We start from the raw sequence: 24552 nt of genomic DNA, 5'->3' as shown, positions 1-24552 counted from the left end.
GAAACAAAATTACCAAAAAAGACACAAAATTACCAAAAAAGACACAGAATTATTTGAAAAAGACACAGAATTATTTGAAAAAGACACAAAATTACCAAAAAAAGACACAGAATTGCCAAAAAAAAAGGACACAAAATTACTTTAAAAAGACACAAAATTACCAAAAAAGATACAAAATTATTTAAAAAAAAACACAAAATTATTTTAAAAAGACACAAAATTATTAAAAAACAAACAAAATTTCCAAAAAAGACACAGAATTACCAAAAAAGACACAAAATCATTAAAAAAAAGACATAAAATCATTAAAAAAGACACGAAATTACCGAAAAAGACGCAAAATTACCAAAAAAGACACAAAATTACTAAAAAAGACACAAAATTACCAAAAAAGTAATTAAAGGGACCTTCCACACACAACACAGTAAAGTGCCATTCTTATAAAACTCACGTTAAACTTTCATATCAAGGTGGGGGCCACAAAATATCGTCACAAGGGCCGCGAGTTTGAGACCCATGCTGTACAGTATATGTCTTTGATAATGTTGGTTTAGCGTTACTTGAGCAGCTTATAAGCACTAACTAACAGAAATCAGTGAGTGTCCAGTGACTCTTTTGCCCTAAAACTGATCACACTCCTCCATCTAGTGGTGCTGCTGCAGTACTTCCTCCTACAGACTGAGACATAGAAATGTGTGTTCTACATCAGTGTGTTGTTTCTGAGTATCATGTGATGAGCCTGTTTCTCTCCATTGCTCTTCTTTTAGGATGGTGGTCCCTCTCTTTGATGATGACACTGGTCTGCTGATACTGGCCGGCACGGTGAGATACAGATTAATGTCTTCTGCCAAGTAAAACTTAGAGAATGGTTTGAATGTTCAACTTTGTGCTCTACTTAAAAAAAAAAAAAAAACCTTCCTTAGACTTATTGTATTATAAAAATAATAAGGTACCACTTCTGAAGGGAAATTCGGTTGTCACAGTTTAAGTACAATAAAATACAATAGAATGAAATACTGAGGTAGAATAAATAAAAACAACAATAGAAAAAAACACAGAATAGAAGAAGGACACTAAGAAGATCAGTTAGTAGGTAAGGTACAGTGGCAAGATGATGGTTATTATACTGATGATATGATGGTAATAATGTTATAGTGACTAGACAGTATATAATAATGGTACAGTATATGTGTAGTATATAATATAGAATATAATAATAATAATAATAATAATAATAATAATAATAATAATAATATAATAATAATAACAATAAGGCCAGTATATTAATAGTCATATATCACAGTATATAGTAATAATAGTAATGGCAGCAACAGTATATGTATATAATAATAATAATAATAATAGTAGTATTAATAGTAATAATAGTAATAGTAATAATACTAATAATAACATAGCAATGTGTCATATATTTAGCCTGTGCAGGGTGTGCATACATACATAACATAATATATAATATGTAAACATGTATATATAAACACACACACGTACACATATATATACACAAGATATGACATAATATGATATATTGAGATATATATACACATTAATTAATTGCTTATTAGCATGCAAATAAGTAACATATTGGCTCTTAATTAATCATTAAGTAGTTATTAATGCCTTATTCTGCATGGCCTTATTATACAACCAGTAAGCCATTAACTAAGAGTTTTCCCTCAATAACCTCAGAATTATTGCTTATCAGTAGTAAGTAAGGAAGCTGTATATGAGTTATGATCTAAATATGCTTTGCTTTGTATGGACTTTATAAGGTGGTAGTACAACAAGGATAGTTATTCTCCCTTAATAACACTCAATGAACATAACTACCACCTTATAAAGTCCATGTTATAAAGCATATTAAGATCGGCCACCATATGGGTTATTGATGAATTTTCTCCCTCTAGAATCACTATCAGCATCTCAAAAATCTTCTTATCGGTCAGGTTCTACTTTACAGTTTGCAGCACTGTGAATGATTTGATAATGTTCTCTCTCTTGCAGGGGGACACTGTGGTCGATTGCTTTGAAGTGTCGTCCTCAGAGCCTTTCCTCACCCAAGGTAGAGTATAATCAGCTGTTATCTGTCTGCTCAGGTTATTAAAGCTCTCCCTCCTGGTTCCTAACCCCTCTCTTCTCTTTTTTCTCTACATCTCTGCAGTGAGCCACTGTCTGACAGACACCTCAACACGAGGCGTTGCCATGGTGCCCAAGCTGGCGTTGGATGTCATGTCCTGTGAAGTGATGCGTGTGCTTCAGCTGACAGACAGCTGCATTGTTCCAATCAGCTATCAGGTCCCTCGCAAGGTGAGCATCTGCACAGAAAATGCAGATTCCTAATGTTTTCAAGTGATGTACATGTTTGCATTGGGTTTTTTTTAATGTATTTATTAGGGCCGGGACTCGATTAAAAAAAATAATCGAATTAATTAGAGGCTTTGTAATTAATTAATCGTAATTAATCGCATTTTAATCGCATGTATATATTTGACCTGAGAACAGTGAGAAGTCATTTTTTTCACATGGATTTTTAGTATACCATTAATGACTGAATACTGGATAATGACTGAATACATAAGCTTAAGCAACAAAAATATTGTTTATTTTTGTTCAAGTCCAACAGACCAGTGCAATTTTTGCCATTAAGTGTAGCAATAGCATATTTAGAAATATAGTACATTTCATAAATCCAGGTAGCCTATAGGTAGGTAGACCTTCTGTAAACTAGAATACTTTGGTTTTTAAGTAAAACTGCTGCGGTGATATGTGAATTCCTTGTTGCCTAGCAACACAACCATGCTCTTATCGACGCTTCCATCCGTTGGTTTTTAGTAACTAAATGTCCCATCATCCACGGGGCCAACCAAAGGTCTCATCAGCTTCTTCCTTCATGTTCACTGTGGTTTGTTGTTGTCTGAACTCATCAACGCTAGTTGGTGCTCCAGTATAATCGGTCCGCCTGAAACTCATCCAGTGAGAAACGTTCCGCGGTGCAAAAATGAGTGCAATTAAAATGTGTCAATTTTTTTAAACGCGTTTATTTTTGTGTAATTTTTGTGTAGTTAAAGTCCCGGTCCTAGTATTTATGTTTGTTTGTGCCATGTTCCCTTCCAGCGTTCAGGCCAGGAGTTTCATGACGACCTCTACCCGGACACAGTGGGCACCACAGCAGCCATGTCTGCTGAGGAGTGGTGGCAGGGAGGGAACAAGCAGGTAAAGTTAAAAAAAAAATCTCCACTCCCAACAAGTTTATCCTGTCTTTGCACTTTAGGAAGCCTTAAATAATTCATCTTCTGTTTATCCTCAGGTGGAGAAAGTCAGCCTCCACCCAGACAAACAGCCCAAAGCAAAGGCTCCACCAGCAAAACAGATGTCTGCAAAGAAGGAGCTGACCAGTGGGGGGAGCAAGGAGGTAGAAAAAAATCTGACTATTAAAGGGGAACTACAGGTACATCTCAAAAAAGTAGAATATCATAAAAAAGTTCAATATTTTTTCTCAATCATTTCAGAAAGTGAAACTCATATATTATATAGATTCATTACCCACAGAGTGAAATATTTCAAGCCTGTTTTTCTTGTAATTTTGATGATTCTGGCTTAGAGATAATGAAAACACAAAACTAAGTGTCTCAATATAAAACTAGAATATTGCTGGTCAGTGTAATGTGCTGGTGCTGGGTCAGTGGTGGTTTGGGGCCATGTCCTCTGCTGCTGTTGGTCCACTGTGTTTTCTGAAGTCCACATAGCAGCCATCTAGCAGGACATTTTAGAGTCTTCATGCTTCCACAAGATAAAATATCATTTTTTTCATTGATCTGATGTAATATTCTAATTTTCTGAGACACTGAGTTTTGTGTTTTCATTATCTGTAAGCCATAATCATCAAAATTACAAGAAATACAGGCTTGAAATATTTCACTCTATGTGTAATGAATCTATATAATATGCAAGTTTCACTTCATGAAATAATTGATAAAAAATATTGAACTTTTTCACAATATTCAATTTTTTTGAGATGTACCTGTATTATGATCATTTTCAGGTTCATAGTTTTTTGGGGGTTTTTGTGTGTCTTTACTCAAACGTGATCACATGCTTTAATGTTAAAAAAGACAATTTTCTCAAACACATACACCTCTATCCACCCTCTTTCTAAAACGCTCTGTTGTCTCACCTGTCTCTTAGAATGTATATATATGACAGAAAATAAGGAAAAACATAGTATCCCCCCTTCAAAGTTCCACTAAAGACTCAAGTATAATAACTAGTAGATTTTCTACCAAATTGGGAGTAGTAAAAATTTGAGTTTTTAAATTAAATGTATTCATTTTATTTTTATTATGACAAGTTAACAGCCACCTTCTATTCTCCAGGAGCCAGCACGTGGCTGCTCCACCTCCAGCAGTCCTCTGAGCACCCCCAGCAGCAGCAGCGCTGCCCCGTCCCGCTCCCCCTCCTCCACCTCCGGCCTCTCCTCAGGCTTCCTGCCCAGTCCCAGTCCCAGCCAGAGCACCAAGGCCATCCACAACCTGCTGGGTACCAACACACTCACATCTCTCATTCATGAGGCCATCAGAGACTGTTCATATCTTTAGGAGAAAACTTAAGACTTATCTTTTTAATTTGGCTTTTACTTGAACCCCATTTTTAAAGATTTTTCTGCTCATGCGTCTTAGTGTTACAACATCTTCTCTTTTATCTATTTATTTATTTGCTACTATTTATTAGTCTATTTTATATACCGGTGTATATATATATATATATATTCATTTATTTATTTTTGTGTATATATATATATATTTATTTAGTTATTTATATATTAATTTATTCATATTTTTTTTTTATCATGCTCTACTTTTTAATTTTTATTTATTGTTTTCATCTTTTTTATCTAGCTTTTTTTTTACTTTTTATTATTATTATTTACTTTTGTTTTTTATTTTATTTTATCTTACCTTACTTTATTTTTATTTATTTATCTAATTAATTCTAACCTGCCTCCAGTGTTGCTAGGATGTTTGCTTGTTTCTATGTTTTATTATTATTATTATTATTATTTTCTCCTTTTTTATGTGAAGCACTTTGTGTTGCCTTTCTCTTGTATGAAAAGTCTTATCCAAATAAAGTCCTATTGATTGATTAATTAATTGATTCTTTATTCTCATGTCTTTCATTTTATAATAATAGCTGTTTGTTGATTTTCTTCGATCCAGGGCCGACCTCCAAGTTCCGTCACGTCCAGGGAGCGGTGATGCACCGGGACACACACATCACCAACCTGCGTGGCCTCAACCTGACCACTCCAGGCGAGTGTGACGGCTTCTGTGTCAACAGCCAACGTGTGGCCGTGCCCCTCGCCATCTCTGGGGGCCAGATCGCCGTTTTTGAGGTACGGGAGATTAAATTAATATCTGTTTATGTCATGCTGATTTAGAAAACCTCCCCACTTTGTTTTTTCGTCACCATCATGAGTATCAGTAAAAAACTGCACTTTCTAATGTGACTATTATTCTTTTTTACTGGGCCTTTTGTCTTCAGTTTAATGTTTAATGTGTTCAATAATTAAGCAGCAGAAAAGCAGGACTGAGGTCTCTTCAATATCTGTTTAACCCTCCTGTTATGTTCATTTCTCAGGAACAGCAATAATGTTCATGGGTCAATTTGACCAAGGGCATGTTTAATTATCCAAAAGTGTCAGAGACTAAAATATCCCTATAAACATTGTTTATATTTCATTAATAACTCAATTACTAACCATTTTAATCAATATTTAGCGTTCTTTACCTATCACAGATCATGGTTCAATGGGGATAATTCAATTGTTTTTCATAAAAAATGCATGTTAAAACTTTTTTTATGTACGGTACATTAAAAGACCTACATATAACATACAATGGATTTACATGACATGAAAAAATACTTTTAACTATTTTTTCTAGATTTTTAAACTTTGAAATGGATCAATTTCACCCGCAACATAATAGTAGGGTTAAATCAGAATCAGACTCAGAAAGCCTTTATTGTCATTGGAAAAAAACCTCAGCAACATAGGCATAATACAATTCACAACATGAACAGAAATCATTGCAAGTACTGTGGTTATATTGATTTAACAACATTACATATAGGTATATTTTCCGCATGTCATGCAGCCCTGTTGACTGATTTGCTTGCTCTCCTCAGCGCTCTCAGCCTGGCAGGCTCCCTGACACGGCCCAGGCCACCATCCAGAACTCCGTCAATGTGGTCGACTTGTCCTGGGACCCCTTTGACACGCAGCGGCTGGCTGTGGGTGAGTGAATACATGTACTCTGTGTAGGTGTGAGCATCTGCAGCTGTACGTTGTATTACCGTCCTGACTAGTGTGTGATTTGACTTGTGTATCTCCGGCTCTCTGTCCGTGCTAGCTGGCGATGATGCAAAGATCCGGGTGTGGCAGGTCCCAAAGGGAGGCCTGACAGAGACCCTGACCGAGCCTGAAGTCATCTTGAGAGGTAGGAACCTACTGATATTACGTCAGTCTAGCACACTATATACTATTCACCGGGCTTATTCTTATTCTTCCATTTCTTCCATGTTTTTTTTTATTTTCTAAGGATTTCGGCAAACGTTTTTTAAATTATTCGGCAAAGACACGCCAAAAAATCCCCCATTGTTACCCTATGAAGAGGCTAGAGTGGATGACATCATCCCGAGAGTGTAGAGGGAGATAAAAATTTGTCTGTCGACTTTTTCGTGACTTTTACTTTTTTTTTTTCGTGACTTTGACTTATTTTTCTCATTTTTACTTTTTTTCGTGACTTTGACTTTTTTTTCTCATTTTGACTTTTTTGGGTGGCTTCGACTTTTCGTTTTCATTTTCACTTTTTTTTCTTTTTTTTCTGACCGACTTTTTTTTCCTAATTTTTTCTTTTTTTTCCTGACTTCGACTTTTTATTTCCTGACTTCGACTTTTGTTTCTCATTTTGACTTTTTTTCATGACTCTACTTTTTTTTTTTCATTTTGACATTTTGTCCTGCCTTCAACTTTTTTTCTCATTTTGACTTTTTTTTCATGGCTTCTAATTTTCTTTTTCATTTTGACATTTTATCCTGACTTCAATTTTTTTTTCTCCTGACTTCGACTACTTTTCTCATTTTGACTTTTTTCTCGTTATTTTTACTTTATTCTCATAATTTCAACTTCTTTCTTGTAATTTTCTATTTTATTCTCCTCATTTTTACCTTTTTCTTGTCATTTTGACTTCATTCTTGTGACTTCGGCTTTTTTATCTCACACTTACACACAGACACACACACCAACACCTGCTTTATTATAGTTCATTACTTCCATCTCTTTTCCATTTTGAGAACAGTTCAAATTGTAATTTATTAATGTATGGGGGGAGAGTCACAGGCAAGAGTCAAGCACACTCAAAATTCCTTTAGAAATGTTCTAGTTTTTTCTATAACAGATCATTGATTGAAGGTAAAAGTCAAGTTGATTGACAGCTGCTGTGACCCTTCGTAGGCCACACGGAGAAGATTTACTCCATCAAGTTCCACCCTCTGGCCAGCGGACTGCTGGTGTCCTCATCCTACGATCTCTCCGTCAGAATGTGGAACGTGGAAAGCGGAGAACAGGTCAAAGTCCTCACCGGACACCAGGACCAGGTGGGTGATCAAGATCCACACCGTGATCAAATCATAGAATTAGTAAAACATAATAGATATAGACCAGGGATGGGCAACTGGAGGCCCGGGGGCCGCATACGGCCCGCACCCTCACTTGAAGTGGCCCTCAGTACAACTACATGCATTTGAGCATGAAATCTTAAAAGTGCAGTGTAAAAATGCACAAAATTACTTCTTGCAATTAATGTTGGTCTGCTGTTCTTGCACTGATAAAAAATAAATCACAGTAAGTGGTTATTTCTTATTTGCTTCAAACCTTTTGCATTCCTATTTATACTGTTATACATGCATTGAGCATGAAATATGTTAAGTTACTGCACTGTTCGCCCTCTCTGTCCTTTTTTCTTTGGTTTATGTTCCCTGTTTGGGTTTTTACTGTGTACTGTAAATTGTGGATGGCATCTAACCATTTAATAGATCTAACTAGGTTATACCTCATTGGCACTTTTTTCCTTTTGCATTTGTGACACTTTATGTATTTCACTTACTTGCCTTTTTTATTTTTATTATTTATTTATTTGCAGTTATATCTTCATTTTATTGTTATGTTTTCATTTTATTATTATTATTATTATTATTTGACGTGTATGTGTGTATCTGTGTGTGTATGTACATGGGTATGCACATGTTTATAAATGGTAATTACTTTATTTATGTGCTGTTGAATGATGATGAAAATTTGATCACAAAAAAAAAGTTACTGCACTGTAAACATATTTAAAATTGCAGTTTCATCATATCTGGTTAAGTGCACGGTCCTATATGTGGCCCTGTGGTAGTGTCCATGAAAAATTGTGGCCCCCTCCAGCATTTAATCCCTGGTATAGACTGTTGGCACAGCAGGTTGGTCATTTAGATATTCTCCCCTGCAAACACTGAAGAACTGAAGAATCAAGTGTCTCTGAGCTTCTCCTTCTCCTTTCTCTCATGGATCATATTCAGATCTTCAGCATGGCGTGGAGCCCAGATGGGAAGCTCCTGGCCACAGTGTGCAAGGATGGAAAAGTTCGCATCTATGACCCCCGCAAGTCCACTGCACCTGTGCAGGTTTGTGCAGCACTTTGCAGAATATGGAACGATGCATGATTTTTAAAAAAAAGATGAGATTTGTCTTTAAACTGTATGTTGTGTATTGTAGACGTAACTCTTCAAACAAAATATGTATTACATACAGCAACTCCTTAAAATCAGTTCTCATAAACCTTTTGGAAATTTGATCCTGAAATTCCCAACCTTTACTTTTAATTGTTTTATATGACTGTATTTTACATTTGATAATTACATTTATTTACATTTATCCATCAAATTATCTACCCTAGTTGCAAAATGAAATTTTATAATGTAATTCATTATACATCTTAATTATTCTTATAATTATCCTAATCAAATATGTGTGTGTGTGTGTGTGTGTGTGTGTGTGTGTGTGTGTGTGTGTGTGTGTGTATATATATTCATTTTATGAAAGTTTTTTGTCTTCCTTTTCTTTGTTTTTGTAATTGACTAAATGGCATTGTATGTTTGAATAAACATAAATACCTTATATAACAATTCAATATCCTCTTATATTAATACTTAAATGTCATTAAACAACACTTAACTTGGTGCAAAAACATGTTTTTCCTGTCTGTCCTTAAATATTTAAATGTAATTTGTTAGTTTGTGTGACTGCTTTGTAAAAGGAATAAGATGCTAGTGAGTAAGAAGATCTAACAGGAAGCAATCCATTACAGTGTTGTTTAATGAGTGAAAAAATACAGGTTTTCTTTACATTTCATGAACTAATTAAATCTTTAATTACATTTCTTTTTTTAGGAGGGCCCAGGTCCTGAGGGCCACCGGGGAGCTCGTACAGTCTGGGTGTGTGACGGCAAGTTCCTGCTGGTGTCAGGATTTGACAGGTACTGAACATGGCAAAGACTTTCAAAAGCTTAGTTTTAGTTTAGTTTTTATTAGTTAAGTCACAATAAATGTTTCCTTTATTTCCTTTGTCTCATCCATCTCAACCCCAATAAGTTTATTAAGTCATAAAACCAAAAAGGTTTACGTATGAAAAAAGTTGACAAAAACAAAGGACATTTTAGTTTTAGTTAGTTTTGTAACCACAAAATACAGTTTCAATGAGTAATCCTTTTTTTTAAACTCTCGTTTTTATTTTTATATCAGTTAACGAAAAATGTTTTTTCAATTCTAGCTTCCGTTATTTCGTTATTTTTCGTTAACTATAATAACCTTGGTAAGAACGTGTCGGACCCGCCTTCAAAATAAATGCAAACAAATATAGCTTTCAAAATAAGAGCACATGGATGTGTTAGCAGATTCCACCATATAATTTACAAGAAGCCTGTAAAAATATGACGCCTTAAGTAAAACAGACCCCTTATTCCCCTTTACAGTAATTCATTAAAATATGCAATGATTAAGATGGAATAGTAGCATTAGAATGTGCGAGAGGCACCAAATTTAGGCTTTTAGGGCAAAAATGTCTCCATGTGAGCATGCCCCCGGTCCCCCCTACTAAGTTATGGTAGGATAAAACTAAATCAGTTAAATCAGACCCCTACTGACTCTTTCTTGTCGCCCGTGTGCAGCCGCAGTGAGCGAGGACTCTACCTGTACTCCGCTGACTCCTTGTCCTCCGGAGCCGTCGCCAGCACCCAGCTAGACGTCTCTCCTTCCACACTCATCCCTTTCTACGACGCTGACACCAGCGTGCTCATCCTCACTGGAAAGGTAGGCAAATAGAATAAATAAAGGTACGTCTAAAATCCAAAATCTGAGAGAAACGTAAGAGTTGGGTGTGAGCTGTGTGTTTAATGTGTTTCCAGGGTGACACCAGAGTTCACATTTACGAGGTGCTCCCTGAGGAGCCGCACTTTCTTGACTGCAGCTATTTTAACTCCCCTGAGCCACATAAGGTACTGAGCTGCTTACTTTTTATTCATTTTTGTCATATTTTAATTCAGTCACCATGCATGTGAGTGTTTGTGATGCTGTCTGTGTTTTTATTTGCCAAGCTTTACTTCTTCAGAGTTCCTACACATTATGGGAAAGAATGGAATTTAAACCATAAAAACCCAGTAATCCTGGGAAAAGTATGGGGGATATACCACAGAGCAAGTGGACCACATAGAACACATTTATGATGTTTTAAAAAAATGTCTACCCCTAAATGTCAAAGATCTGTGATGTGACATAAACGTTACATTGGGCGTTTATGGTATTTATGTTTATGATATTTCTTAGTTATATAATTAAAAAAAACATCTCCACAACATTTATCAAAATTGTGACATTAATAGTGCTGTTGAACAATAAATGTTTTTGAACATTTATTAAGATTGAATGTTTTTTTTTGTTAAACTTCACATGATCTGATCTGGACGGCTCGATCATATAAAGAGCCCAGAGGGTTAATTGTTCCCTGATGAAATTAACATCCCTTCTATTTTCCTGGTTGAGGGTTTACAGTTATTTAAACGTACATGACAAACATTGAATAACGTTGCACTTTAGCAGTCAGCAACTCAATAGCATCTAACACAGTCAGAATGTAACATGCATGTTAACGGTTGTATTTCAAAGCAATTTATTTACGTAAGAAACATCTCATTATTTGTACGAAGATGTCAAAAATGGTCTGAAAAATCTGCTGAAAAGTATGGAGATTTGCATGTGAAACAGTGTAGACTTTAAATGTTATTTTGATTGATTCCTGTTTGCAGGGCTTGGCCTTTCTGCCCAAGACAGAGTGCAATGTGCGTGACGTGGAGATCGCTGTGGGACTTTTGCTCACCAAGACGAGCATCGAGCCGGTGGCCTTCAGAGTCCCTCGAGTCAAGGTGAGCACACTGCACCACCCAGTGGACTGTTTAACTCCTGGTGGTTAATTCTAATAAACAGAGTGCTGCAGGAATAACCCTCTACGGCAGGGGTCTCAAACTCAAATTACCTGGGGGCCGCTAGAGGCAGTATCAAAATGACCAAAACAAGACACAAAATGACCAAAATAAGACACAGAATTACCAAAAAAGACACAAAATTATTTTAAAAAGTACACAAAATGACCCAAAAAATACACAAAATTACTAAAAAAGACACAAAATTGTTAAAAAAGATAAAATTACCAAAAAAAAAGTAATAGTAGTAAAGTAAGTAGTAAAGGGACCTTTCAAACACAACACAGTAAAGTGCCATTCATATAAAATTCACATTAACTTTCATATCAAGGTGAGGGCCACAAAATATCGTCACAAGGGCCACAATTGACAAATTAAAGCATTGCTATTGGCTCCCTATACTCTTTCCTCTTTTTTAAAGTATCGCATCACTCAAAAAAATGCATTGCAGAAATTTGTCAGGCCAAAAATCAGTATCGGTAACACCGTACCATAGAGGGATAAGTCCTAAAACCTGGAAATGAGTCAGCATTTTTTTTTGCCCTTCGTGTTCCTTTGTTTTGAAGACTTGAAGATATTTTAATATTGTATTCTATGACCTTTAAAAAGTCAGTAAATAACCCACTTTTTGCTGAAAATGTCAAAAGCAGCTAAATGATACTACAGGGGTCATTGTCAGCTCAGTTCTAGCTATTGCCATTTAGCTTTTATGAAGATTATTTAACTGAACAAAACATGTAAGTATCAAACTTTGTTCAACGATTTAACTACTTTTTCTGCAATAATCCAAAATAAAACAATCCCATTGGTTTTTTGTCAAGGGAACCAGAGCAATGCTACTGTAACTTCCCGGTTGGCCGACAAAAGTGTGTCATGCCTGCAGCACTATAACGCTATCGTCTCACTATAAAAAGTATAAATGGCTCTATGTGTGTGATTCTGTGTCTCCAGAAAGAGTTTTTCCAGGACGATGTGTACACAGATACTGCAGTGTGTTGGGAACCAGCACTGACTGCCTCCGCCTGGCTCTCTGGCTCCAACGGCCAGCACAAGAAGATCAGCCTGAAGCCTAAAGACATGACACCAGGTACACACTCTGACCATTCTGGATGTGTATGCCTCCTCACTCTCCATTTTTAAAACTCATCTTAAAACCTATTTTTATTCCTTGGCTTTCAACCACGCATGAGACTCTGCTCTTGTTTTTAGTGTTTTATGGTTTGCTCTTATTTATTGTTTTTAAAAAAAATTTGTTTGTTTGTTTGTTTTTTAAAAGCAATGAAACTATTTATTTTAGTGTTTATTCCTGTTTTATTTAATTGTTCTTATTCTGTTTGTTTATGTACATATTTTATACGAATGGCACTTTACCATGTTGTGTGTGGAAGGTCCCTATAATTCCTTTTTTTGGTAATTTTGTGTCTTTTTTTTTGTGGTAATTTTGTGTCTTTTTTTGGGTGATTTTGTGTCTTTTTTTTTTTGGTAATTTCAGTATCTCATGTGGCCCCTCGGAAAAATGAATTGCCTACCCGTGATCTAGATAAAGATGCTTACATCTACCGTCTACATGTCAGTATTGCATATATTCTGGTATGTTTAAATTTATAAATGGTGTGTGTTTTTTATTTCAGTGAGTGAGGCCCCTAAAGAGGCTCCAGTCAGGAAATACCTTCCCTCATCAGTTTACCTGGAGGAGAAGACTGACGAGCAGAAGAAAGAGGAGGTGAGGATCAGCTGCTCCTAGTATGTCTCACTTGTTGTTTTTTCTGATTTCTGATTTAACATTTCTGTGTCCAGTTGCTCAGTGCCATGGTGGCTAAGTTGGGGAACATGGACGACCCGCTGCCACAGGAGTCCTTCGAGGGGGTCGACGAGGACGAGTGGGTGAGTGGATGTGATGGAAACAGCTGTGAAGCTTCGACTCTAATGACTTACACTGTGTGCATGATTAAAGCTCTTCTTAACCCTCTGGAGTCTCCAAAAGCCCCAAAGCATGCTTCTTCATCACATCCAGATGTTAAAACAAAGCAGACCAAAAAAAGACACAAAATGACAAAAAAAAAAGACACAAAATGACAAAAAAAAAAAGACACAAAATGAGAAGACTGAATAACAAAAAAAAACAGAGAAGACACAAAATGACAAAAAAAAATACACAAAATAACTAAAAAAGACAAAACAACAGACACAAAATGACCAAAAAAAGACACAAAAAAGACACAAATGACCAAAAAAGACACAAAATGACACGAAAGACATGAAAAGGATTAAAAAAATGGACAAAATAGCCCAAGACCCCATAGAATTAAACACACTTTGGCACCACTGTATCAGCTACATATTAAAAGGGAAAACTACTTTTTGTGTTTCCTGCAAAACTTGAAAAAATTAGTTAGGTGATTATTTTAACAGGGTGACAAATTTTGCAGTATTAATAAAAATAGCATAAAAAGTCTGCCTTATACTGCGACCATTATAAGAGAGGCGTGGCTCCTTTAAGAGGCAGGACAGTCAGTGCTAACAGGCTAACAGTTAGCTCTGTAGCAGTACAGTGTGTATGTGCTGCTGCTGCAGGAGGTGTTCACTTAGCGATCTCTGTTTGTTTACAACAAGCACCAGACACTCTGTGCACAGTTAGCCATGCAGGTTCATTTATGATCAGCCATGTGTACAGTAAGCATGCCGCTTGTTGCTGAGCTGAACAGTGAAATCCGAAATGTTCCCACATTGGCTTTGGCACCAATCCCATTTATTACTGATATTGACTATCATGACAGGCCTAGTCCTTTGTTTCAGTATTATTATCCAATTATACTTTAAGTACCAAAAGTAAAAGCACTCGTTATGCAGAATCCTAAATATTCCCTTGAAGCGTGTGAGAAAAACAAAGTTTTGTTCAAGAATCAAGGTAACACAGGGTGAGTAATTGATAGACAGATGGTCCGTTTGTATTCCTTCATTATCAAACACTGACACAGTAGGGGCCAATGAGGTATTAAGGTAATGCCGTTAAGCTAATTGTTACAAGTCTTTAATCTGTTTTTGCTAATTGTGGCTGTTGTGTCGTGCAGGATGACTAAAGGAGACGCCATCTTGCCTTGGGTTCAATCATGGTGCCAACAGCAGATCGGAGAGAACAGACCAACTGTCAAGTTACGTTGCCATTTGTGTGTGTGACGGTGCCACACACACACATCCTCAGAGCTTAATCAGCTAACATCTCAGCCTACTGCACGCACAAACAACACTGTACAATGTGAAGGTATACATGATTTGGGAAAAAATAAATAAATCACAAATATGATATCAGTATGTATCACAGTGTTAAGGTTTAGAAAATCAAATGTCATGTCGTCTAGTTTGGTGTTTATCTTATCTGACTGCATGAAATTTGATATGGAAATCATTTTCGGCTATAATTCTTAAATATTTCAGAAATCACGTTTGGGGGGGGGAATCTGACGTAGTTATTGATTTTTGATTTTTTTTTATGTTAATGTAGACTATAAAATCACACTATTCAAGATATTTTAGCAGGAAATAGTCCATTAAAGTCATATGTCAGGACACCTCAAACATATTTCTGGTAAAGCAACCAACAGCAGCCAATTATAGCAATAATACTTCTGCTTTATGCAACATTACCAGTAGTAACTGATGGAACAGAACATTTCATTTTAGTGGATGAGTAAAATACAGGTGCATCTCAATGCATTAGAATATGATGGAAATGTCCATGATGGAAACGTCCATTTCTAGTAGTTCTAGTCAAATAGCTCCAACCAAGTATTGATTCATATAGATGGAAATACTTTTCAGAGGCCAACATTTCCATATTAATAGTAATCAAAGTGTTTTTATTGATTTTCATATTCAAACAACAAACATCCCATTCAAGACAAAATAGTAGGATTCAAAATAAACATCACAAATACAGGTCTAAACTACAGACAAAACCAACATTTTCCATACTAAACATACTTTTTAAAATTGGACTTTTGTAATATAAAAAAAAAATGAGACACTGAATGTTAGGTCTTCATTAAATGTAAGTTATAATCATTATAATTAGAACAAATTAAATAAATTAGACATTAAATGTTTCATTCTGTGTGTAATGGATCTATATAATGTGTTATTTCCACTTTTTGAATTGAATTACTCACATAAATAAACTTTTCTATGATATTCTATTTTATTGAGATGCACCTGTAGCACAGCTTCTCTTTTTCTTTGGTATGTGACCATGCTTTAACCCTTTATCAGGCAAAGAACTATATTCGGTAACTTCAGGTAATATTTCGAGAAAAAAGTTGCAAATTTATTAGAAAAAAAGTTGCAGATTTAAGAGATTTAAAGTGGCAAATCTGTGCAAGAAAAGTCGGCGATTTACGAGAAAAAAGTGGGAAAAAGCAACTTTTTTCTCCCAGATTCACCACTTTAACCCTTAATAGGGCACTCATTGAAATTCTTGCAAATTCCAAATTTCAACCCTACAGAATATTGGAGGATATTACATACTGCCAGAATGTGTAAAAAAAACATACGAAAATAATATTTTGAGAAAAAAGTTGACAAGATTAAAGTGGCAAATCTACGAGAAAAAAAAACGTAGATTTATGAGATTTAAAGTGACGAATCTGGGAGAAAAAAGTTGTTTTTTTCCAACTTTTTTCTCGTAAATCTGCGACTTTTTTCGCGCAGATTTGCCACTTTAAATCTCTTAAATCTGCAACTTTTTTTCGAGTAAATTTGCAACTTTAATGTAGTAAATTTGCAACTTTTTTCTCGAAATATTGCCTGAAGTTACCAAATATAGTTCTTCTCCTGATAAAGGGTTAAGCGTGATAAAACACTCTGATGTGTCCTGATATAACAATTAATGACCTCCCTTTGTGCCCAGTCTGTTATTTTCCAAAATCACGATACCAGCTTGTGTACAGTTGCACACAAATTATTATTATCTACCCATGTGTGCACATTTACCTCCGCTGTGGACCACTGTTTGCTTTTTCTACTGGCCAGTCATGTGAGCACGCTCAGTCACGATGTGTCTTTGAAAGATGTAATGTTCTTAAGTGACTCATCATACATCTGATTTAATAAACGAACCCTCGTCTTCCTGTTGGATCAGGTGAAACACACACACTGTAACATGTTCAAGCCTTCAGCAGCAAAAACCACAATGAGGATACAACAGGGTCACCAGTGCTCATGTTTGGCATGAACTGGAATTTTCTTATGACGACAACATTAAGTTTTCTTTGTCAGCCAATCAGTGCTAGAATAGAACGCCATAGTAACATGATAACGTGTCTCCGTATTTGTACAGGTAAGATTTGATTGAATGTTCGATAGTCTTGTATTAGTCATATAAGTAGGGGTTAAAGGTCAGTGGAACTGGGGGTAACACTTTACAATAACCAACTAAGTGATGTTTATAGACCAATTATTAACCATTCATCAGGCGAAGAACTGTATTTGGTTACTTCAGTGGATATCAAAATGGGGTCGAGAAAAAAGTTGCAAATTTACTAGATTAAAGTGGCAAATCTACAAGAAAAAAAGTCGCAGATTTAAGAGATTTAAAGTGGTGAATCTTCGAGAAAAGTTACTTTTTTCCCACTACTTTCTCATAAATCTGCGACTTTTTTCGCACAGATTTGCTACTTTAAATCTCTTAAATCTGCAACTTTTTTTCTTGTTGATCTGCCACTTTAATCTAGTAAATTTGCAACTTTTTTCTCAAAATATTTTTATTTTTTATTTTGGATATCCGCTGAAGTTACCCAATACGGGTCTTCGCCTGATAAAGGATTAACCATTTACAAAGTGCTATACATATTTAATCTTTATATGTTTTAAACCAATGTCTTAAAGGTATATGAATAATTTCATAATCATTAACATACTTAATATGGTGTTAAAAATGTTAAAATCAGTGCAACTAAAACTACTGATAAACTATTAATTATAATTGAATTGTTTGTTAATGGTAAAGTAACTATAAACTTACATTAATATACCATCTATTTGTCATTTATAAATTATCTAGTTAGTTAAAAATTAATAAATTATGTATTTACCATTCTAATTGGCCTATATACGGTTTATAAATGATAATTAAACATTAATAAATCTGTTTGACATTTATAAATTATGGTTATTGTAAAGTGTTACCGAACTGGGATTTTTTTTTTTTTTTTATGCATTGAAAGCCAAACCACCTCCTTTATGGAGTTTCTTTGAGGGGCCTTTGTATACTCTGAGATTATTCTGTCTTTTCTTTTTTTTTGCTGGGCAACTTTTAATCATAATATTTGTTGATTTTCAGACTGTTTGGGAAATATTCCTCACTTCAACGAGTTAATTTTCTTATCTAATGTTTACTAGTAGGAAGTACTCATGGTGTTAATTAATAACAGGACAGTATTAATAACTTACGATGCAGCCATAACAGGAATCATGTAATTTCCAATCAGGGCTACAGCAATATGGACAATAATCCAGGCTGGAACACACAGTTTAACAAGCATCGGTTCAGCCATGCATGGTCGTGCACATCATGTTGTACAGGTGAACTGCTGGTGTTGTAGGTGTTTGTGTGATGTACACTGTATGTGCTAGTGATTCTCTAATGCCATACTTTGTAATATTTGTATTGGATTAACTTGCCTTCCATTGTGTTTAAAAAGAAACTTCCTTTTTATACCGTGAGTAAAGCATTGTTGTTGTTTTTGTCTGTCATACTTGAGGAATTTGTGAGGGTTTGTGAATTTTTTTCAATATTGTCTCGCAATAAACACATTTTTAAACCCAATACTATTTGTCCATTTGTGATTAAATCCCCATGACATCGTAGTGAATAGATGTGGGATCGATTTATGTAATCTGATCTCATGTTTACCATATGGGGAAAATAACAGACCGAACAAAAAATCATGATATTTTTCTAGTGTCCACTCGTTTTATTGCTGCTGTGTTAATTAGCACTGCAATGTTTAATGCAATCAGTGTTGTTGCAAATCATTCACATGTTCCCAATAGAATTTAGCATGCAGAAAATAATTAAACTTTTGTGTGTTTTTTTCGTAAAAACAAACAATTATGGAATTATGTAAACAAACTGGCATTTAATGGGTTAAAATTTGGAAATGTAAATACTATTTGGTAGTTCTGATCAGGACCGATCTTGGTTTAAAAATTATCCGAGTGAGAGTGGAAAATAATATTAATATGAAGTATGTTATAGCAGACTTAGGAAAGGGACATTTTGTGCTCTAAGTGGGAGTTTTTTTGTTTGTTTTTTGTTAGATCTGAAACTGCAAAGAAAAAAAGCACCAAAATCAGTGTTGTTGCTAATAACTGACATATGGCTCACTGTGCAGAAAAAAATCTCCTTTACATTAAATATACAGAAAATAAATAATATTAGTATACTCTTACTGCAGGTGGATCTAAATAAATTAGAATATGATGGAAAAGTCCATTTCCAGTACTTCAAGTCAAACAGCCCCAACCAAGTATTGATTCATATAGATGGACATACTTTTCAGTATTCCAACATTTCCATATTAAACATACTTTTTAAAATTGTTCTTTTGTAATATTAAAAAAATTGAGACACTGAATTTTAGGTCTTCATTGTTATGTAAATTATAATCATAATTAGAAGAAATTAAATAAATAAAGTGTGTAATGGATCTATATAATGTGTTATTTCCACTTTTTGAATTGAATTGCTGACATAAATAAACTTTTCTATGATATTCTAATTTATTGAGATGCACTTGTATGAATAGTAATTCATGAGTAATTCAACCTCATAACAACACTTTAACACTTTATTTTGAAGGTGTCTACATAAGAGTGACATGACCATGTCATAAACATGACATGGGATGTGTCATGAACATTAATGACACTTTGAAGTAACATTAATGCTCATGATACTTGTCATGTCATGTTTCTGACAGGCTTGTGTGACTCTTATGTAGACACCTTCAAAATAAAGTGTTACCATATCTTGCTTAAGTCACAAAGGCATGTTCAAAAAATTGCCTAAGTCATTTATTTCTCTTAAGTTACATAATTTACACACAGTGTTATTACTATGCCAATAGCCATCCTTTGTTACATCCTTTTTGAGTGAAATGATCAATAAATGTCATAAGGTACACTTTTGGTGAAGTTTTTTGTGTTTCCTGCAAAACTTGAAAAAATTAGTTAGGTGATTATTTTAACAGGGTGACGAAATATTTGAATTTTGTATGTGTTAATAAGTCTTTTTTTTTTCAACCAAAAATACTTTGGGGCAAGGAGTACTTGGCTGATTTTTTTTTTTACACAGAGGATACATCACTGAAAAAAGGTTGAGAACCACTGAATTTAAATCAGATTGGGTGCAGTTCACCTCCCTGCCAGCAGGTGTCAGGATTAGAAATGTCGCTGTTCGCCTGGTTCATCTTGGATTCTGCGCTGTCGAAACTTCCTTGAACTTTGACCCATAAGTAACCTTCATTAGTGTACATGTGAGAAAAAAACAGAGGTGGCCCACTGTCCGAGGGACCTGCTTAATATTTCCAAATGGTAAGAATACATTTTATTCTAGTCGTGTGTGTGTGTATAGCAGAAGTTAGTGATCCAGCTGTTGCTAGGTAGCATTAGCATGAGGTGTCGTGTCGCTGCAGTTGAATCTTTGACGCAGTTTGCTTCTTCAGCTCTGTTACATAATGTGTCTGCCTCCTCTTCACTGGGAAATCATTAATGTGATTCAGGGAGAAATTAATGTGCCAAAATGTAAGTTAATTAATGCCCAAGCAGGACTGAGGAGCTTCTGAAGACGCTGCCACAGTGTTAACAGCTGTTAATGTGCTGTAATGTAGGTGCTTCCTCTATCTGCACCTGCAGACAGTTAAAGTTAATATTAATAATCATCATAATTATAATAGCTTTGTTTTTAGCACCTCAAGTGCTCCACATTATGGCATGAAAATCAATAGAGGCTACGTGAAGAGCTTTACAGTGTGTCAAAAAAAATACATAAATAATTAAAAAATACAAGCTAAAAATAATAAAATATGCTAATAATTGATATATTGAAACATTTGCACTTTTTTCACCTTTTACACAATATGGCAGCCATTTATGGACTATTATACCAAATATAATCCCATGAAAAATTAGCAGCTGTAGATTTTAGTACGCTTGACCTCCTCCAAGTTGTATTATTACTATTTAAATATCTTTCTTTTATTTGTAAATCTTATTATTGTTGTTTTGGTATTTTATTTGACTCCACCTTGGTTTTTGTTCGTTTGTTGTTGTTGTTTTTTATTTTTTTTATTGCTTTTATTTTTCTACAATCATTCTGTTCTTTCATGTTGATTTAAAGCATAAATTAACATGTGTATTCTTTATTTTTGTATATGAACAAAAGGAAAAAACCCCAATAAAGAGAAGTTGAAAATAAAAAAAATAAAAAAATAAAAAATAATAATAATAAAATTAAATATACAAAGAGTAAAAGGTGTACGGGCTGTAATGTCACACATGTTGACAACTGACTGCCCCATGACTGTCAATGAGAAATTGCACGTCTGCTCTGTTGCGTTTTGTAATTAATTTCTGCATACATTAAGCTACGTTGTATTTCCTCTGCAGGCTAAATATCTTGCACAGATCATTGTGATGGGAGCGCAGGTGGTGGGACGTGCCTTTGCTCGAGCTTTGCAGCAAGAATTTGCAGGTATGATCCATTATATACTAGATACTTCTATACTGTCATTTTAAACATGGTATGGAAACTTCTGAGACAAATGTATTAATCAGCCAAGTGGGAGACAAATTGTGTTCCTAGTTTGTGTTTCATGCAAAAATGCTAAATGTTTATTCCATCTTGTGAAATGCTCATTGCATGGGCAAAATTCAATCAAAAAAAATATACATTTTAGCCAATAGCCAAGTTTTCATTTTGCATATATCCTGCAGTGTGCCTCTGATTGTTTTTAAAAGAGGCTTGCATTTTATTTTTTTATTTTTTTGAGACCATATTCCACTCATACAAACCCTTCACAAGATGGAATAAGCATGTTTATCATTTTTATCAACTAAATGACTTGTCCAAAATTATCAAAAGATTAATCGAAATAAGATAGTTGCTTGTTGCAGCAGAGCCTGATTTTATGGCAGAAATCTTGATCATGCTATTAATACAAATATTTTCTGAAATCAATGTACATTATGATTTTAAAAAAAATCACATTTCACTATCATTATCAGCATATATTCACAGATATAAAAACTTTATATATATATTTTTTTTAAATGTATTAAACAATGCTTGGTGTGATTTGAACATGATGTTAGCTTTTTATTTGATTTACTCTTCTTTTTTTTTTTAACTTCTTTGTTTACTCTGTTGATTTCTGAAATTGGTTGACAATCTAGTACACTGTATCTTTAAATCTGGGATATCTGGTGATATTTGCCTATCTAAATAAAATTGGTTGCACATTCATTCAGTATGTATGATGAAATTAAGTTGTGTGTATTTGTGTTTGTTGTTTCCTCTCGCAGCCAGTCAAGCAGCAGCGCAGGCCAGAAACCGTGCAGGTCAGCAGTCTGCTGCAACCTCGAGCATCACTGGAATGAGCCTGCAAGAGGCGCAGCAAATCCTCAACGTGTCCACTCTCACCCCCGAGGAGATTCAGAAGGTACAGACACAGATGTGAACCTGAGCTGCAGAGCCATTAAGCTCTGTTATAATGTTGTGTTTGCCAGTCCATCGTCACCCTGTTAAAATAATCGCCTAACTGATTTTTTCAAGTTTTGCAGGAAACCCAAAAAACTTCACCAAAAGTATAACGTATGACATTTAATGATCATTTCACTCAAAAAGGATGTAACAAAGGATGGCTATTGGCATAGTAATAACACTGTGTGTAAATTATGTAACTTAAGAGAAATAAATGACTTAGGCAATTTTTTGAACATGCCTTTGTGACTTAAGCAAGATATGGTAACACTTTATTTTGAAGGTGTCTACGTAAGAGTGACACAAGCCTGTCAGAAACATGACATGACAAGTATCATGAGCATTAATGTTACTTCAAAGTGTCATTAATGTTCATGACACATCCCATGTCATGTTTATGACACGCTCATGTCACTCTTATGTAGACACCTTCAAAATAAAGTGTTACCATATCTTGCTTAAGTCAAAAAGGCATGTTCAAAAATTTGCCTAAGTCACATTTTATTTTGACTTAGGCATAATAAATCTGCTTAAGTCACACGCTTGACATAGGCCATTATCTTAAAGGGGTAAAATCACATGATCTGATCAACTGAGGATGTAGGCGATTTTACCATAGGTGGCTATGAGGAGATGATTTAGGCAAAAAAACAAAACAATTTTGACAAAAACGACTTAGGCGATTATTTTAACAGTGTGACGATATCTTTACAAAATGATGCACAGTGTCTGTGGAGCTGGTGCAAAATCCATATCCAGGAATTTGTCTGTCAGTTAACATCAGGAATATATTTTTAATAAATGTTGTTTATTTTGTTAGTTTATTTGACCATTCGCCAACATAATCAACATGTGTCTTTACCTTTTGTTGATCAGAAAATGTGTCAACGATTGTCTTTCCTGCTGTTCTAAATAAAAGTGTTTATCTTTTCCAGAACTACGAGCACCTTTTTAAAGTGAATGACAAGGAAGTGGGCGGTTCGTTTTATATACAATCAAAAGTAAGTATTTTCAGATGTATTGTAGAGTGGATGGTTAAGGCAAATATTGGTTAGAAGTGACTAGAATATGACTTTATTTCCTATGGAAGTAATTGGGTTTTATTTCACCAAAATACAAAAACATCATGTGAACATAAAAGATAAATATGGTATCTGGAAACCATAAGACAGAATAGTTCAAGACAAAGCTTAAAACTAATAATAGTAATAGTTTGGGTTTATTAAAGTGGGGTTGTTTGAGGTACTTCTCCTACAATAGATGGCAGTTGGCATGTCCCTAGTGTTGGAGAAACTGGCAAATCATGATAAGAAGCTAAATGTGCACTCTTAATTACAGTTTTTCAAGTATTTTCAAGCTTGACTGACTCTGAGTCTGCTAAGAAGAAGCCATTGTGTTCATTTCTTGAAAATATGGCTTTAATATTTTTAGCATGGCAGTGTGCCGCTGAACCAAGATAATCCTTTTCCAGTTTTAACAAGTCAGCTGTCATAATATCTGATTCCAAGAAAGCTTTTTTCAATGCAACGAACAGTTCGGTTATATATCAAATTCTGAGTCATGTGAATGTCTTTGTGTGTGGGAGGAATCCAACTGTTTGAAATGGTGTTACTGGTTTTATTTCTCACTCATTTCTCCCCGCTCTGAGTAAACCACTGTGTTATTTATAAGTGTCATCTCTGTCTCTCAGTCTTTATTATTATTGTCTGTGTGCAGGTGGTGCGGGCTAAAGAGCGTCTAGACGAGGAAGTAGAAATTCAGACGCAACAACCAAAACAGCAATCACAGCAGAACACGGAAACATGAAGTAGGCCTATGAAATGATGCCCTGTCCTCCCCCTCCCCCTCCCCCTCCTCTGTAAATTATAACCCAATAAAACACTTCTCCTTTTCTCTAGTCTTGAACTTGTGGCTATTTGTTGGCAATGGATGTGATTTTTAAGACAGGTAAGCAAAAACATGAACAAAATATGGGCTTATTGTTCTTATTTTAGAGCAGGGATGGGCAACTTGAGGCCCGGGGACCGCATACGGTCCGCAACCTCACTTGAAGTGGCCCTCAGTACAACTACATGCATTTGAGCATGAAATCTTAAAAGTGCAGTGTAAAAAATGCACAAAATTATTTCTTGCAATTAACCCATTTAATCCCAAATTTTTTTCTAGACATAAAAATATCCAAATCATGTGTCATTAGTACTCCTTTAA

The 24552-nt window shown here is 35.0% G+C and overlaps 2 protein-coding genes across 2 annotated transcripts in view; both read left to right on the top strand.

Moving 5' to 3' along the window:
* Positions 1–16230, top strand: part of coro7 (coronin 7) — a 201363-nt gene extending 185133 nt beyond the window's left edge. Inside the window, exons 10-28 of the mRNA XM_059348265.1 lie at positions 768–822; positions 2023–2080; positions 2180–2325; positions 3133–3231; positions 3326–3430; positions 4392–4554; positions 5232–5407; positions 6202–6310; positions 6426–6512; positions 7529–7671; positions 8635–8739; positions 9505–9590; positions 10281–10422; positions 10518–10607; positions 11415–11531; positions 12540–12675; positions 13220–13311; positions 13386–13472; positions 14660–16230. Coding sequence (XP_059204248.1) covers positions 768–822; positions 2023–2080; positions 2180–2325; positions 3133–3231; positions 3326–3430; positions 4392–4554; positions 5232–5407; positions 6202–6310; positions 6426–6512; positions 7529–7671; positions 8635–8739; positions 9505–9590; positions 10281–10422; positions 10518–10607; positions 11415–11531; positions 12540–12675; positions 13220–13311; positions 13386–13472; positions 14660–14668 — 2005 coding nt within the window. The 3' untranslated portion in view covers positions 14669–16230. The remainder of the gene's footprint in view (positions 1–767; positions 823–2022; positions 2081–2179; positions 2326–3132; positions 3232–3325; positions 3431–4391; positions 4555–5231; positions 5408–6201; positions 6311–6425; positions 6513–7528; positions 7672–8634; positions 8740–9504; positions 9591–10280; positions 10423–10517; positions 10608–11414; positions 11532–12539; positions 12676–13219; positions 13312–13385; positions 13473–14659) is intronic.
* A 3809-nt stretch (positions 16231–20039) lies between these two features.
* On the top strand, positions 20040–24241 carry pam16 (presequence translocase associated motor 16). Its single transcript, XM_059348268.1, has 5 exons — positions 20040–20177; positions 21252–21336; positions 22167–22303; positions 23280–23345; positions 24061–24241. Exons 1-5 carry the CDS (start codon positions 20175–20177, stop codon positions 24148–24150), a joined length of 381 nt encoding a protein of 126 aa, XP_059204251.1. The 5' UTR covers positions 20040–20174; the 3' UTR covers positions 24151–24241.
* Positions 24242–24552: the final 311 nt, after the last annotated feature.

This window comes from Centropristis striata, chromosome 13, assembly GCF_030273125.1.
Source record: "Centropristis striata isolate RG_2023a ecotype Rhode Island chromosome 13, C.striata_1.0, whole genome shotgun sequence".
In the NCBI taxonomy this organism is placed as follows: Eukaryota; Metazoa; Chordata; class Actinopteri; order Perciformes; family Serranidae; genus Centropristis; species Centropristis striata.
Note: the sequence above shows the minus strand (reverse complement) of the source record. Positions and strands in the feature narration are given on the sequence as shown.

What these genes read in the sequence shown, in the direction of transcription:
- pam16 (XM_059348268.1), top strand. An exon ending in TTTGCAGCAAGAATTTGCAG is followed by an intron (nt 21,337 to 22,166) that starts GTATGATCCATT and finishes TTCCTCTCGCAG; the next exon opens with CCAGTCAAGCAGCAGCGCAG. An exon ending in CGTTTTATATACAATCAAAA is followed by an intron (nt 23,346 to 24,060) that starts GTAAGTATTTTC and finishes GTCTGTGTGCAG; the next exon opens with GTGGTGCGGGCTAAAGAGCG.